The 18,043-nt window shown below is 46.6% G+C and overlaps 1 protein-coding gene across 16 annotated transcripts in view; it reads left to right on the top strand.

The window, feature by feature from the left end:
- The window catches only part of VEZF1 (vascular endothelial zinc finger 1), a 305,190-nt gene that overhangs the window by 184,741 nt on the left and 102,406 nt on the right, over window positions 1-18,043 (top strand). For 13 of the 16 annotated variants that reach the window (XM_078679758.1, XM_078679761.1, XM_078679755.1 and 10 more), the window contains 2 exons: window positions 3,387-3,437; window positions 4,890-4,940. In XM_078679758.1, the coding sequence (XP_078535884.1) occupies window positions 3,387-3,437; window positions 4,890-4,940 (102 nt within the window). The remainder of the gene's footprint in view (window positions 1-3,386; window positions 3,438-4,889; window positions 4,941-18,043) is intronic. The other 3 variants (XM_078679756.1, XM_078679753.1, XM_078679751.1) reach the window with 1 other exon arrangement.

Genomic DNA, 18,043 nt, shown 5'->3' with positions numbered 1-18,043 from the left:
GCTTGGCAGGATATTGAATCACCAGGGCAGATGAACTCAGCTGACGTTGCCTAGTGGATCACAAATGGTAGTTGCACTCGGGGGTGGCACAGGACACCTTTCATGGAGAGAACCCTGGCACGATCTTTTGTCCTCAGCAGAGAATATGGAGTGTCTGAACTTTTTCAAGTTTAAGTTCCAAGGCAGCTCTTGCTTTGAGACTCCTTCTGCCTGATTTGGGGTTCGGGACACCTCAATGCCTTTGTACTCCTACTTCTCCAGCCCAGACTGATAACAAAGATCTGAAAAGACTAGGCCCATGTCTTCATAGGGCCCCTACTGGTTGAGGAGAGTGTGGAACCCGGAGCATCTGTCTTCCAATCTAGCTGCTCCTATGAAAGGATCACCTGTCGCAACAGAAGGGAAGGGTTCTGCACCTGAGTCTGCGCAACCTACACTTCCATACTTGGAGATGGAACCGCAACAATTTTGGACCTTTGATTTGCCTCCTGAAGTGGTTGAAGTCCTCTTAGCAGCCAGTCATCCATCTACTAAAACTTTATGCAGGACGCTGAAAGAAGTTTATCAGGTGTTCCTCTCGACATTCAACCCTTGAATGCACAGTTGTGTGATGTTCTAATGTCTATTATGTGATGTCTTTCTTAAGCCCTGTAAGGCCTTGCTGTAGTGATAGTTATGGATTATCTTTCTGCCTTTTTACGTTTACTAAATTAACCATTCCTCTGCAGATCACCAGTTGTGATGTGTTTTTTGAAGGTAATCATTAAACAGTAGGTCCAAAAGTAAAACATGGTGTTCTATTTGATTAGTTGATGATTTATTTAGTTCTTCAAGGGTCTGTCCATTTGGCTTTGTTTTCATCACTCAGTCCTGAAGATGGTTTTGTGGACTCTTTAGCAAACACAAGGAGATGATGGACGGAGTGCTGAAACTTTTCATACACTCGCCCCCAGTCACAGATCTGGGTTGAATCCATTATTGTTCTTTAGCTCACTTCGCCACCCCAGTTCAGACCCAGTTGGCAGGGTATGCCCAAACGTGGGTCACTTGTTCACGTTGCCACTGGATTCAAGCTAGCCTGGCTGATGAGGGGTGTTACCCCGAAACCAGGCCCAGGATGCTTGTTTCCGGTCTACGAAAGACCTGGCAGTTTGGGCTGTACTTTTCCCATAAGGAACAGGGTCAAGAATAATTTGCATATGGCTGGGTCTGAACTGGGGTGGGGAAGTGATCTAAAAAAGGTATTGGGACTGGTCCATTTATTCTGGACAGCACAGTTTATCATGCCCCAATGAGACCGTAATTTCGTACTCATTTTCCTGATGTATACTTCCTTCAAGCCAATGCAGAGCTGCGCTCTCCTAACCATCAAGACTGCATACCTTATCTCCATTATATGTGCCGGGCGAGTCAGCAAACTTCAGATGCCTGTGATACAACTGCAATAGGCTGGCAAAAACAGTAACCCCCAGCAGGATTGTGGACCCATTCCACAAGAACGAAAGGTGCAAAGACTGCGTGGTGCTTTGTTCTGGACATCTGCCAGGCAGCTACGTGGGAGTGCCTCCACATGTTCACCAAGCACTGCTACCCAGACAGTCCGTGTCACGATAGACATTTTGCCCGATCTGTTCTGGATTTCATGGTCTGAGCTATTCCTCTGACCTACCACCTGGGTGTACATCCAGGTGGTAGGTCAGAGGAATAGCTTTAGTATCCCTTCACAAGCTGAGGAATCTGCAGTAAGAAGTCTTTATCAGAAGAGCAACTTTCCTACCTATTGTAACATCTTTTCTGGTACAGATTATGTTCCTCACCGACTCTTTCCATCTGTGGTATGTTCTCTTTCAGTCCATTAATAAGATCCTGAAAATTGCACACTGCCATATTCTATATCCATGGCTGTATGTCCGACAGTTCGAACAGAAAGAAACTGACACAATTTTGCATAGGTAGTGCATATATGGGGGTTCTAGCGTTGCCTCATGCGATGAGGCAAGCCCAACGCTGAATCGAATGAGGGAATTGCTAGCAAATGTTTACAGATCCAGTCTGATGCCTGGAGAAATTCACAAGGTGAGGAATATGAGGTTAGTCTGTATCAGAAAATGTGGTGTTCTACTTAGGTAGCAAGGTGGTGAATGCTATGATTGCCAGGTGGATATAGATAGGTGTATATTCAAGACCTACTACAAAACAGAGGCACAACCTCCACATAGTCTTTCTAAATCTACCAGAGCTAAAGCATCCTCTGTGGCTTTCTAGAGGCATGTGCCAGTTTGAGATTTTGACAAATCATTCATTGGGATACTCACCATGTTTTTATCAATCATTTAATCCTTACTTATTGCAAGCAATTTCCTAGAAACATGCAGGTGTTGACTAGGAATTTCTCAGTGATCTGTTTCCTTCAAGCCTTGCATGGCATAAATGGTCTTCCTGCTCTTACATTTCAGAACCGTAGACTCCAGCCCCCAACCACTTGGAAAAGGGCAAGAGCCAAAACTCCATCGAAATTATTTTACCTTAATGGTATTAACCCCTACTCTTAGTTCTCTCTCCTTAAGAAAACCCATCGTCTGAGTATGTGATGGGTGCCAATATGAAATGCAGAAGTAGACGTTGAGATTAGAAAGTGGGGAATGGGGACTCCAAACTAATTGGGTGGGAAGATGTTCAAAGAGGCATGGCTGACACCAGGTACCTGTTGGAGAAGTGCTTTTTGTGCTTGTGCCTGCAGTGTGGGCATTTCAAATTGATTGTGAACAGGCAGAACCTAGAAAACCGAAATACTGCATGAAGGAAATGTTTGTTTTTGAGCATATTAAACCCTTACCACCTTTCCTTCCCCTTCTCTAGATCTGTACCTTTTCTAAATAGGTGGCACTAAATATATGTCTACTTTCTATGCACTTCAGTTTTTTGGACCCTTTGCCAGTTAATTATCTCCAAGTATGAAGAGTTGACATGTGTGGCTGTCTTCAGGTTCAGCCATTCATATTCTAACTTCTCAAACCTTGAGCAATTTTTACCTGAAATACCAATAATACAATTAGACCTTTCTAGAAACTTTTCCTTTCATCTTCTCTTCTGGATGGGGATAGAAGGTAGAAAATAAAGCTTATGAGATACAGATCCATTAATTCTTCATTGTGTTTTTGGTGTGATAATTTATGGTGTTTCAAAGTACAAGGGTTTGAAGTTTTGTACAACGTGAGAATCATGTTTAAGCATACAATTTGGCAAGTCACTATCATTCCATGACTGGTAGTGCTATATAAAGCTCAATGTTTAATTGCTACTAATGGTTTAATGATGGCAGATGCATCTATATTGTAGGTTGATTTTATTCTTTTTAAGGAGCTGTCCTTTTCTTCTACTTTTAGGGCAGCTACATGAACTTCAGAGTCCAGGTTATTGTCGAATCAAATATGAAGGTATTTATGAGCATCCACTATTTTCTATGCAAATGTATCCTTTTACACGCAAATGTAAAAGGAGCAGAGCTTGATGTGCACGCTAATGCAGCAGTTGACGCTCTAATACAAGTCCATAAGTCACTGTCCCATGGCTACATATTTGGGAGGCAGATGTGATCATGGGTTTGTCAATGCTTTTGAAGAATGAGGAAATGAGTTCTGTTAAGTCTGCGTGATTTATGAAATTGGGTAGTGATTAGCCTATACTGTGTATCCCTTCACCTTCAGTTCCTCAACTCTTTTAAAAAAAATAAAAACTGCCCTTGCTTAAACATATCTTTTATATTACATACAACTTGATTTAGTTAAAAAGGCATACTGCATATCCACACATAAATATCTTCAGTAAGTTTGTGTAGACTGAATCTAGTTCTTAATTTGACCTGGAGGTTGCAGGTGGTGTGTCCATTGGTGCTCATTTTTGGGGACTGACACTTATTTTTCCTCACCAGCCTTTGATCCAGAGCAAATAAAAAGAGGGAAAGGAAGGATGAGTGAAAGATGGAAAATAATGACAAAGAAAACAGGGATGAAAAAAAAAAAGATAAAGAGGCAGGGAGAGTTTGGTGGTGGATTAAAGAGACATAAAGTGAAAACAAGACTACGCAGCCTTGGTATTTGTCACCCCAACCTTTGATAGTGACGCCCCTTGGTTTCTGAGCAAAACTTAGGGCACTGATACTTGTGCTTTACAAGTTAAGCACAGAGTGAATCCCATTGACCGCTGTCTCATTGTGTTACAAAATAAATATTGTTGAGTAGAAACCACAATCAATATTTTCTGTATCTTTTTCTCAATTGAAGATGTGTGACTGTCAAGTTTTTGTTGTTGTAGCTAAACCAGAAAAGAAATTACCATTCCCATAGTAAAAGATCTGTGTGCAAGTATTGGGAACATCCACAGCTTGATAAGCTGTTGAGTCCTGGGTCAGAGTTTCAGAGGCACGCTTCAGGGATCTGGGTGTAAACAGTAAATCCAATAGGTGGAACCAGTCCTAGCCTCCCACCTAAAGAATATTGTCACAAAACGTAATGCTCTTTATTGTCTGACCGGGGTAATTTCCTTGTAGACCTCATATTGGGTGCATGGTCCTGGAAAAAACCAATGTGGCTGCAGAAGATTGAAATGTTAAAGTGGCATTTGTTTTATACGACTATAATCTTATGTTTTTATGATAGGGACCTTTGTTAGAGCTGTAATTGCATACGTTGTTCTAATTTCATTTCACTTGATACATATTCGATTTTCGTGTATGTGGATAAAATATGAACAAAAAAATACTTGTTCTTCTATTGCCTACCCATTTCTTGCCGTTCAGTTTTTGCTTTAACAGTGTCTTTGTGTTGGAAGCTAGCATACGATGCATGCTTTCACCATTTTAAGGAGCCACATTTTTCTTCTAATTTTAGGGCAGCTACCTGAACTTCAGAATCCAGGTTATAGTCGAATCAAATATGAAGGTATTTATCAGTATTCACAATTTCCATTATATTTTGCCCTTTACATGTATGAGTAAAGGAATGAGGTTTAACCTACTAATTCCAGTAGCATTGGACTTAAACTATAAGGAATTTGGTATAGGGTACTGGCTCTGACTTTTGGATCACACTACATTTTACCTTTGTATCATACTGTTAGGGTATAATGGGTGTCTAGCAAGGTAATTAAAATAAATTACATTTTAGTGAACTACATTTTCTCCAGAAGAATACAGAATTGCGCAAGGGTTCATGGTGGCCATAGGACTGTCAGTAGGGTATGTTTCCCTGACCTTCTCCCATGTTGTTTCACAGCCTTGAAAGTTTAATCCATTTGAATAACGAATGTCTGAAATCTACAGTGTAATTCTATTAGTGGGATGGGCCTCTAGAATGTGTTGCATGAATAGAAATTGCAGAAATATTGATGCCACTAAGTAGCATCCTTTCTAAAAGCCAGGCTGAGGGCAATGTCCAAAATTGAATTAACACACAGTCTGAAAGAAGTTGAATTATTTATTACGATGGATACTCACCTTTAGAAGACTCTCACACCAGCCTGGATCTGCAGACATTTATCAGTAATGCTTCAGTGTGCTGGAAGCTGGCCCTGTGTGACATTGTGGTGACAACCTCCTGTCCTGGGAGTAATGGAGGGGAGCTGCATATAAGCATTACTTGTATGCACCGACATCTTCACTCTCTTGATATGGATCCAGAGCCCCGCTCTCAACTTTGTTGGTCTTCCACCAACTTAAAATTCTTTTTACAGCACCTTGCTAAGGCAAATGTCCCTCTAAAGATTACAAGATTCAAACCGCGGCAGGACTGCAGGAAGATGACGGTCACTATGCCACTAACTGTGTTTTTGTAGTGCTTGGGCTCCGGTCACGGCTTGTAGTTGTGTGGTAAGTGCACACTTGTGCATGCAAAGGCGATCTGGGAGCCAGAGGTCAATGTCTGTTGCCGAACAAAGGAGGTCGTGGTTGGAACGTCGAAGCTCCAAGTCGCAAGGCTGCTCGTGGTCCTAGTTGAGAAGCTGTTCCCACAGAGGATCCTGTTAACGATCAAACCAAAATGTTTCTTGTGCTTTCGGCTTCCTTCAGGCCCCATGGAGCTGCAGGGGCATCTGTTTGGACTTGCACTGGCGGGTCTGTTTTCGACTGACTTTTTAGGACATGTTTCGAGGCCTGCACTGAGGCCAATTCAGGCTTTTACTTTCGCTCCATGATCCAGGCCCATTCTTTCTGATGCCATTCACAGACCTTGAAACATAATTGGCCCGCTCCAGGCCTTAGCCACGCTAAGAAACAACAAAAACTCAGCCAGATACTAATCTGAGGCCTCTGGCTGTATGGAACCATCCAGCCAATGCCTTTCTGAGGAAGTAGAAATTCTAAAGGCTCCCTCTGCCTCAGATTCTTTCTGCTAAGTGCCTAGGAGAATTAATGTCTTTTTACATATTCCCGTCCTTCAGTCCCACAAGCATCACCTGCGCCTCACTTTGGGGTCTGAACACTGAAATCCACATTGCACTCCCTTGACATTACTTCGGCCTTTCAGGTGTTTACAAACGTTAGGGCCGTGGTTGGTGCCTGCCTTTGAAGGTCGGGCATACATGTTTTCCTGTACCTCAACTACTAGCTTCACAAGGTGTGTTTGTCACAGTCCATTGTACAACAGCTCCAGGTGACGGCCGATCTCCTGACATCTTTGAGCTCTACGATGAGCAAGCTAAAGTCTCATCTGAGCTCTTTGCAGAGATTTACCTTCACTGGGGTTAACCGGGACATGATGATGTACAAGGACTTTCTACTGCTGCAGCGCATCCAGAACATTCAGGTTATATCTATGTTTGGGGTACAATCCGTGGTCTAGTTGAGGATGCCTCTGAGACTGCTTGGAATCCAGAGTTAGTGTATACTCCTAAACCCGAATTCCAGATGGCAATGCAAGCCATGAAGTGGAGCCTTTGTTCTCTCATAAGGGATTTCCATTTATAGTTATAAGTACTTATTATTTCTGCCCATGTGCGAGGACCCCTGACTACTTCAGTGTATCTTCTAAAATGCAATGTGATGCCTTTTTCAGGAAGACCTGCAAAGACACTTAAGACAGCGACAGAGTATGCAGCCTATATATCTAGGCTATAATGGCCAAATTCTTCATCATGAAGGCAAAAAAGAGCCGGAATAAGGTATTTGAGAATAATTTGAGATGATTTGCAAACAGCATAAATATCCCTCATAAACCCTTGTTTATTATAGAGATGGAGAGCAGGACAGAGTAGCTTCATAGACGGTCATCATATTGCTAAAAGACACTGTACCTTTAAGAACCTAAAGGCCACCAGTATCCCATCATGGTGACAGCAGGTGACCGTTGCAGGTGGATCCTGGAGCATTGAGCTCTACCCTTTTATAGGTTTTATTCTCTTAAAATGTTCTCACATTTTTTAATATCCCCTTTACTCGACGTTTTTCATCTATTCCTGCTCTCTTCTGTTTTTGACAGAAAAGCTAGACATTTTGTCTAATAAAATGCCTTCATTACTTGACAAGTGCCATGAATGCAGCAGAAAAAAGGTCAAAACAGACCCTCACGAGGTCTGTATAATCTGACTACCTTCATTTCATCTGCCTAGTGCCTGTCATTTCAACAAGGCATTTTTGCTGTGCACCTTATGCGAAAGAGACCAGATTCGCCTTGAGGAAACTGAAGAGAGACGCAGCCAACAAACACCCTACAAATGGGACTTCAAAGCGAGGGGAAGGTCAGTCTTCCACCAAGGCTCTTTCCCCAACCTCTAGAGGATGTGGAAGGTCTGAGCGGTTTTCTAGCCAAAAACGACATTGGTCCCGGTCGACCTAGAGAGGATTGACATTGATGCAAGGTACGGCTCCAACTTTTTCACCTTTAAGAGCTGGCTCCAAGATGAGGAAGCATAGCTGCTAGCCATCGAGGCACCCCAATGAATGTCTAAGGGGCATACGCCGTCAACTCGTTGAACGTAAAAGTTTCTCGCTGTGAAGAAAAAGTGGTTCGTCGAAGACTGCACTGGCATTCAAACGTCGAAGTAGGTCGACATCTAGGAGAGCACAGCAGATGAGGAAAAAGAGGAAAATAATATGTTCGAGGCATATGAGCTGCAGATCTCACACTTAGCATTAGATCGCCATCTGGTGTTGGGCTCGGGTGTTTGCATGTTGTTGTCGTCTTGTAAGAAGTCTTTGTAGTCACGAGATGGATGACTCCTCCCTTGGATGATAGTGCGCCTGGGCATCAGCTCCGTCCTTAGATTGTTTTTTTCTGCCACTGGGTTCGGATGTAACTTTTCCGCTCCGGTTCGAAATCTACTTTCTAAGTAGTTTGACGCGAAAAAACATTCTTAAATTATCCAGTATTAGGGGTGTCTTTCATAGATTCACATGCCTGAATCATTCCCTGTCGTCGAGACGGGAGCCTCTGGTACATAAAAAAGTAATGTCCTATAGACATACATAGAGAAAATAGGCCTAAGGGTCTCCCCTTAGTAGCCTTTCTTTGTCCTTATGTAAAAAGGACCAAACTCTCACAGTCAGCCAATCAGCTCCGACCTCCCTCTAGAACCTTCCTGGGAGGAGCCTCAGTCCCTCAGATTTTCTACCGCACGTTGTGCTAGGGAGTCTCCAGCCTGAGCTCTTCTCAGGATTCCTTACAAATCATCTACTTTCCTTTGAAAGTACATCTTCACTCTACAATCTTCAAGGATTACTTCAGTAACACTTTGAGGCAGTAAGTGTTTTCTTTCCACTGCTTTCTTCGATGTCTGAATCCCAGAAGAAAGCCCTTTTCAGGGCCTGCTCTTCATGTGGGAAGAAAAGGCTCCATGTGGATGATAAGCATACCTTATGCTTATATTGCCTTTATCCTGACCACGTCCCTGCAGACTGCAAAATATGTAGGTCTTTCCCTAGAAAGACCGTGAGAGACAGGGAAGGTCGCCTTCTCATCTGGCTCGACAGGCTCAAGGACAGAGACACTCTGGAATCTTCCGAGGGTAGTGTCTCCAAAGTCTCAGCAGTCTCTCAAAAGAGGCCAAGGGTAACTTCCCCTGGCCCCTCAGACACTCCTCCTAGGAAGACAGCCAAGAAGTCTTCAGAGGCAAGATCTACGACATCTTCTGTGTCTGTTAAGGATAATCAGACTTTTAAGAAGCCTGCTCAGTCATCTAGCAGACCTGCCCAGAGGACTACCTCAGTAACTACCACTGTGTCAACGACGTCAGCGTTGTCTCCTTCACCTTCGACGATGACATCTCCATCATCGTCATCGACAGGTAGACCTATTTCCTCTGTTTTACTGCTGAAATCGTCGACGACAAAGACCCTGTCGACGTCGAAGACTACTCCGTCGACGAGAACTACGCCGTCGACGACGACATCCTCTTTAACGAACCTATCGACGACGACGTCGACGACGAACCCACCATCGACAGCCCCGTCGACGAAAGCATCGACGGCGAAGACGTCGACGACAAAAACGTCGACGAGAACGACGTCGACGACGGGCTCGCCGTCGACGAGTGCACCAACGACGTCACGGTCGTCGACGACCAAATTGCCGTCTACGGAGATTCCGTCGACGAGGACCCTACCGTCGACGAAGGACTCGTCGTCGTCGAGGAAGTTAAAGACGCCGTCGACGGAGGAGTCGTCGTCGACGAAGTTAAAGCTGCCGTCGACGGAGGACTCGTCGTCGACGAAGACGCTTTCAGAAACATGGAAGAAAACCAAGCTCGTGGAGGTGTTATCCCTCACGCTACCACCGTCGACGACGCCGTCGGCGGCTTCCACCTCCAGTCCTGCGTTGGGCAAGACTACCAAGCCGCATATTACGCCGGAGACCACGTCTCCAAGCAAAGTGGAGATGCAGCCGCCTAACGAAATCTTCCAGAGTGAAGACTCAGAAGAGGATGATCACCTGGGCCCCGCTACTTCCATCTCGGACCTACATGTCAAATGCCAAAGCACGGACGAGGAGGTAGAGGACTTCTCTTACCAGGAGCACTCGGTCCACACTAAAGTCAGCACGGAGGTTACCCCCATGATATGCCTACCTGCTGCTCTAGTGAACGACCTGAAATTCCTTGTACAGGATTACAAACAACGCTTCCCGGACGCTGACAGTAGAGATCAGTCGCCGATCGTTCATAACCCAGCGGCAGCCCCAAAACCGTCTCGACCTCCCCCTCAGGCCCACCATGAGAAGATTCAACCTCAGGAGGTGGTGTCGTCCGACGAGGATGAGGAGGAGGAAGAGGAAGAATTGGAGGAAGGAGAGGTCCAGGAGGCCCACTCTACCCATGATGAGGAGGATGAGTATGTGGCGTCCTCACCAGCCTCGCCCCAACCGCGCCATGCGGACTCGCCGCCGGTAGACATCGGCGGCTTCCATAAAATCGTGGAAAGAGCGGCAAAGAGATTCCATATGGCTATCGAATCCACAGAAACTGAATGCTTCCTGCACGATTTTAAGGAGCAGACTCAAAAGACGACTAAATCTATTCCAATAATAGAATTTCTGTGGGAACAAGGCAAGAAAATAATGCTGACGCCCGCTTCTGTGTCTGCGGTTGTTCCGCGCCTGGACAAGAAATACAAAGCCCCTCTGTCTGCAGCGGTTTGCCTAAATGGGCACCCTAAACCTGATTCAGTGGTCACACAAGCGGCCCAGAAACACTCCCGCAACCCTTCCTCCCCGCTGTCCGCTCCTCCGGACAAAGAAGGCAGAAAACTGGACACAATCGGCAAAAGGTTCACGACGACTTCGGCCATGACCGTCAAGGTGGCCAACTCCATTGCCCTGTTGGGGCGTTATAATCGCCAACTCTGGGAAGACATAGCCCCATATTTGTCAGACCTGCCTGACACAGTCCAAGGGGAAGTCCAGGCTCTACTAGTGGAGGGTCAAAATTCAGCAGCCGAAATAATAGACTGTGCTATCGATGCAGCCATGACTGGCTTTCGTCAACTTGCTGGAGCTGCGGTCCTACGCCGTCAAGGATGGCTTAAGGCAACGTCGTTCCGCCAGGAGGTGCAATCCAAGGTCTTGGACATGCCCTTCGATGGCCAGCACCTTTTTGGGTCCAAGATCGATGAGGCATTGCAAACCATGAAGAAGGACACGGATACGGCCAGGGCTCTGGGTACCTTACAGTCCCGGAACCAGTCCTTTCGAGGCAACAGATCCAGAGGACAGTCCTCGTATCGAGGTTCCTATCAGAATAGGTCCTCGTACTCCTATACTAACAAAGGTCAATACCAACACAAGCAACCTCAAGGCCGTCAATCGTCCTACGGACGATCGAACTTCAGAGGCAAGAATGAAAAGAGGGGCACTGGCGGCCGCCAGTGACGAGCTACTCCAGCCAGTCCAGCCACCCTATCCCTCCTTACAACTTGGAGGAAAATGGACCCATTTCCTCAACAATTGGCAACTCATAACCACGGACAGGTGGGTTCTCCAAATTATACGTTTTGGCCATTCCCTCGAATTCACCACCATCCCTCCCAGGACTCCTCCACGCAGGCGGGCGCACAAAAACTTACGCCTGCTTCTCCAGGAAATTTCTGTAATGCTGAAGAAAGGAGCTATCGAGCGCGTTCCGGCACCCCTGAAGGGGAAAGGCTTTTACTCCCACTTCTTTCTTGTACGCCAGAAAGAGGACAAGTGGCGGCCCATTCTGGACCGCCGAGCGCTCAACGTCTTCCTACGAAGCCAATCGTTCAGGATGGTGACGATTCAAGAAATACTAGGCATTCTAGAAAAAGGAGATTTCATGACATCCTTGGATCTCCAGGATGCCTACTACCACATCCCCATCCTCAAGTGTCACAGAAAATTCCTGAGGTTCGAGGTTGCAGGGCAACATTATCAATTCAAGGTGCTACCGTTCGGCCTCAAATCCGCGCCGCAGATTTTCACGAAGTGCCTTGCACCAGTGGCAGCTTTCCTGCGTCAAATGGGTCACCAGGTCTTCCCCTACCTAGACGACTGGCTGGTGAAAGCACCCTCGGCGAAAGACGCAGCCAAATCCTCCAACGCCTGCACAAATCTTTTTCAGAGGCTGGGATTAACCCTCAATCTCAAGAAATCCTGTGTCGTCCCTACGACAAAAATTACCTTCCTCGGAGCAACCTTGGACACAGAGTGCGCAAGATCCTTTCCCTCGAAGGAAAGGACAGACAAGATATTGACCCTGGCCACGGCTGTGGCGAACAGGACACACCTGAAGGTCCGGACCTATACATCCCTCCTGGGCATGATGTCCTCCTGTATACTCCTCGTCCCTCACTGCAGACTCAGAATGCGCCCGTTGCAGGAGGCGCTCGCGAGCCAATGGACTCAAAGTACTGGCTCTTTCGAGGACACTGTCTGGATAACACCCAAAATGACCAAGAGTCTAACCGGGTGGAGGCGTCGCAAAAATCTGACCGTAGGACTGTCATTTCTCCTTCCGGCAACACCTCTGGTGATCACCACGGACGCTTCCCTGGAGGGATGGGGAGCTGTCCTTCAGGACCTTCGGATCAGCGGCAAATGGGACACTCAGGAAAAACAGCTTCATATAAATCTTTTGGAGCTGAGAGCCGTGTATCTGGCACTACAGGCCTTTCTACCACGCATCCGCCACTCCCCAGTGCTCGTCAAAACGGACAACACCACGACGATGCACTATCTCAACAAACAGGGAGGAACGCGTTCGCTCTCTCTATCACGCGAATCGCAGAAGATCTGGAACTGGCTAGTGCTGCATGGAATCACACTCCAAGCCGACTATGTGCCGGGCAAGGACAATACCATCGCCGACGCCCTAAGCAGGCGACGATCACTCTCCCACGAGTGGGAACTGAGCGACAGCGCGCTGAATCACATCTTCTCTCAATGGGGAGTCCCAGGAATCGACCTGTTTGCCACCAAGGGGAACGCCAAATGCCCAAGCTACGCAAGCTGGCATCCCCAACAGGGATCACTGGGGAATGCCTTTTCCATCGGTTGGTTCAGCGTGTTTGCGTACGCTTTTCCTCCGTTTCCCATGATCCCGAGGCTCCTCAGGAAGATGAAGGCGGAGCCCTGTACCCTAATCCTGATTGCCCCGTCCTGGCCGAGACAACACTGGTTCTCGGATCTACTTCGGCTCTCTATCAAGACACCGATTCGTCTGCGACAGCACCCGAACCTCCTGACGATGTCTAAGGGGCAGGTGCAACACCCGAACCTGCAATCGCTCAGGTTATCGGCCTGGCTCCTGAGCACAGAGAGTTCGGTGGCCTGAATATCCCGCAGGACTGCAGAGATATACTGGCAAAAGCGAGAGCAGACAGTACCAACAAAACCTACTCTCTCAAATGGAAAAGATTCTGCATTTGGTGTTCGGACCAGGGCCTGCAACCACTGTACGTCACACCTGAACAGCTATTGCCATACCTGCTACACTTGGCACGATCTGGACTGGCACATGCATCCATAAAAGTCCACCTAGCAGCTATATCGAGGTTCACCAGAACTTTCACGGGACCTTCCCTGTGGTCCAATAGACTGGTCAAACAATTCCTGAAGGGGCTTTATAGATCCTTTCCGAGGCCTCGGAAAGTCCCCCCGATGTGGCATCTGAACCTAGTTCTCAACCAACTTATGAGGCATCCCTTTGAACCCATTCATCGGGCATCCATCAAATACGTCTCATGGAAAACTGCGCTCTTGCTCGCTCTAACATCGGCCAGGAGAGTGAGCGAACTTCAAGCCCTGTCCATTCAGGATCCATACATGCAATTCAGACAGGACAGAGTGATGTTAAGACCGAACCCCAAGTTCATACCGAAAGTGCCTTCGGACTTTCATCTCAATGAACCAATAGTCCTTAGGTCTTTCTTTGCAAACCCTTCCACCGCAGCCGAAAGAGCACTACATTCTTTAGATCTCAAGAGATGCCTAAAGTTCTATCTGGATAAAACCAAAGCCTTCAGAAAATCTTCACAACTATTCGTGGCATACAGCAATCCAAGAATGGGCCTGCCTCTCACGAAGCAAAGCATCTCGAGATGGATTTCCTCAGCGATTGCATTCTGTCATACCAAGGCCGGACGGCCTTTGACTGATCGTGTCACTGCACATTCCACCAGGGCGATGTCCACATCAGCAGCACTTTTCGCTGGAGTGCCGATCCTGGACATATGCAGAGCGGCGACCTGGAAGTCACCGCACACTTTCTCCAGACACTACTGCCTGGATATCGAACTTCAGAAGGATGCAGCAGTGGGCCAGGCGGTGCTACGCCATCTCTTTCAATGAGGTGAGCCTTCCCTCATCCCGCCATCCAGGTATGCACATTCTCTGCTATTGTGATGCTCTGCTTATGCTGTCTTTTTACATGCTATAGTACAATGTGTGCATTGTCTAACATGCCTGCAGGACACCTTTCCATCACGAATGTGCATGTCTAATTGCTAGCTACTCTGATTCAGGCATGTGAATCTATGAAAGACACCCCTAATACTGGATAAGAACTGCGTTACTTACCTGTAACAGCAGTTATCCAGTATTGGTGTCTTTCATAGATTCACATGCAACCCTCCCGCCTCCCCTGGGAAGTCTCACATCCCTCTCTCACAATATTACGCCTAACTAGCTGAGTGCGTACGAAAATCTGAGGGACTGAGGCTCCTCCCAGGAAGGTTCTAGAGGGAGGTCGGAGCTGATTGGCTGACTGTGAGAGTTTGGTCCTTTTTACATAAGGACAAAGAAAGGCTACTAAGGGGAGACCCTTAGGCCTATTTTCTCTATGTATGTCTATAGGACATTACTTTTTTATGTACCGGAGGCTCCCGTCTCGACGACGGGGAATGATTCAGGCATGTGAATCTATGAAAGACACCAATACTGGATAACTGCTGTTACAGGTAAGTAACGCAGTTCTTCTTCAAAATAACTTTTAAACTTCTCGTCCCTCCATTCGACTTCATCAGCTCGATTCCGGTCGTCGACGTGGGCCGTTGGGCCTATCAACGCAGTGAGGCCTACAGCTCATGGAAAGAACGCCATTCAAGAAATGTCCCCAGTGTGGAGCAAAATTCCAGCACAGTGACCATCACAAGGTCTGTAACCTGTGCTTATCACCTGAACACGAGTCCAGCTGTCCATCCTGCGCATCCTTTCAATCGAAGAAGACCATTCGAGATTGAAGGGCCCTTCGACACATCATGCAGAGATCAGCTCTGGAACCAGTGGACATCTTCGACGAAGGCCCAAATGTCCCAGAAAAAGATTCCAAAGATCTCGAAATCGTATCTGAGGCAGATGACTCCGATGACTCCAATCCTCCGGCTCAACGTGTGAGTACTACCAGGGAGATTAGCTTTGCTCCATCGACCTTCACAATGCATACTTTACATCCTCACTAAGCAGCATAGAAAGTTTTTAAGTTTTGTCATGGGGCTCGACCATTACCAGTACATAGTACTCTCTTTTGGCCTGAAGTCAGCACCCAGAACATTCTCGAAGGGCATGACTGTGGTGGCTGCCCATCTGCGAAAGCATTGGATCTTCGTCTGCCCATAGCTAGACGACTGGCTCATAAAGGCGTCCTTTTCTCAAGAAGCCCAACTGCATTTCAATTGGACTTGCCATCTCCTTCATCAGCTGAGTCTTCAAATCAACCTCAACAGGACCACGTCCACACCAGTCCAGGCTTTACATTTCTTTGGCGCCTCCATCGACACCAATCAAGCAAAGATGTATCCTTCAGAGGAGCGATGCTTATCCATCCTTTGGTAATGTCAGACTCTCATGAAGGTCGCTAGACGCCGTGCTCGTGCTGCCACCGATATTTGAAACACGAAATCTACTCGATTGCGTGACTGAATTTTGCCCTGACTAGGGTTTCGAGAACTTTTAAATTTGAGGTGTTATTCCTTCGTGGAACCTACTTTGAACCCCAACTTTACTCTCTTATCGCGCCACTTGGAACTGGTAGCTAGTGGTGTCGCCAGCTTCGTAAATACATGCGCTGCCCTGATGAAGTCTAAATGCATATACTGCTAATTAGACGAAACATGTGTTGGCTAGAAATCAAAAGGATGCTGTTGTGAACATTAAAGAAGACTGACACTTATCTTGGACTATGATGCTTTATTTTGATGACTGTTCGACTTTGCTCGGGATAGATCGTGTTTATCTTTGTTGATGTGGTTTTCTGCATTATATGGTGACGGTTAGATAGACGTCATCTTTATCCCTAGTAGCAGCCCTAACAAGTTTCATTGATTACTGGTGACAATTGAGCGCAGGCATATAACCTTGGATCTACTGTTTTTCTGCTCTCACGAAGGTCCCTCATCCCACAGTATGAGAAATATTGTCTATTCTCGCTCGATGAACCTCTTGCACCTCACGCCCCCAATGCTTCCCTCCACATGTGTTTTCTCCAGGAATGTCTAGAGGACCAGTGGGATCAACTAACAGGCAACTGGGAAGCCAGGATCACGCTATCCATACATGAAATACAGTCCCTGAATTGATAGATGTCTCCAACCAATCCCCTACAGGTCCCCTCTCAGACCACGGTGACCGATGCCTCAGTACTTGGAATGGGCGCCCTGATTGAGTGCCTCCAGATTCAGGGCTCATGTTCTCAGAGAGAGATGACATGCCATATCATTCTCCTCTAGCTCCAGGCAGTGCATCTATCGCTCATTGCTTTTCACCCATCATTTGCGACGAACACCCTACTCTTTAAGACTGGCAATATCAACATATACTACCTCAACAAGCAGGGGTGAGGGATGGCACCAGGTCTAGAACCTTGTCACTGAAGGCCCAGACTATTTGGAAATGGCTCCTGGCAAGGAACCGGAGGATAACTGCAAATCATCTCTTGGGTTTACAAAATGTTCAGGCAGACTCTCCCAGCAGAGCTCTTGATGAAAAACCACGAATTGGTCTTGCACAAGTAGGTCATTGAAAGTATCTTCCAATAGTGGGACACCCCTTCTATTGACCTGTTCGCCATAGCGAAAAAACAAATTGCCACTGCTTTACCTCCAGTTACTACCATCCAGAGACGCGGGGGATGCTCTATGGATCGACTGGTCTGGCAAATTTCTTTATGCCTTTCCACCAATTCCCCTGATCCCAGCGGTCCTGATCAAACTGTCCCACTCCAAAGCCAAGATGGCCCTCATAGTTCCAGAGTTGCCAGGTCAGTGACGGTTCCCAGACCATCTTCGCCGGTCAAAGCGACGACATTTCAAGCTCCCATGCAGACCAGACCTGCTATCGAAGTTTGTAGGCCAGATGGTGCACTCCTCTTTCAATTTGGGTGCATGGCTCCTGAGCTTGGGCAGTATGGAGACTTAGACTTGCCACAAGACTGCATGGAGATCCTCAAGGAGGCTACGCTCCCTTCCACTCGCTCTGCTTATGCCTTCAAGTGGGAGAGATTTTGCTCTAGGTGTTACTCTAAGAACGTGGACCCTACTTCCTGCCAAGAATCTTATTCTTCCATACCTTCTATACTTGGCTAAATCTCTCTTGCAATTCTCTTCTATGAGACTTCACATGGAAGCCCTTACTGTCTACAGAAAATGTATGTTGCAAACCTCTTTTTTGATTACCTGTAATAAAGGATTTCTTAGAAGGGCTGAAGAAGGTTTTACCTCCAATTAGATTTCCCTCGCCTTGTGCTGGATCCTTTATAGCCTATTCACAAAGCTTCCCTACAACATCTTTCTTGGAAGTCTGCTATCCTTGTAGCAATAACTTCAGCTTGCAGGGTTAGCGAGATCCAAGCACTATATCCCCATGAACCGTAAACTATTTCATTCTAACAAAGTGGTTATGAGAATTCTCCTGAAATTCCTCCCTAAAGTTGTTTGCGACTTCACAGTCAAGTATGTCATTTCATTGCCAGCATTCTTTTAGAATCCCTCTACTCCAGCAGAACGGACTCTGGATTCCATGGATGTAAGGAACAAGACCGCTGCAGATCAGACCAATTGTTTATCAACTACGGTCTGGTCCGTACACGCTTGGCCACCGCCAAGCAA

Source organism: Lissotriton helveticus, chromosome 3_1, assembly GCF_964261635.1.
Source record: "Lissotriton helveticus chromosome 3_1, aLisHel1.1, whole genome shotgun sequence".
In the NCBI taxonomy this organism is placed as follows: domain Eukaryota; kingdom Metazoa; phylum Chordata; class Amphibia; order Caudata; family Salamandridae; genus Lissotriton; species Lissotriton helveticus.
Note: the sequence above shows the minus strand (reverse complement) of the source record. Positions and strands in the feature narration are given on the sequence as shown.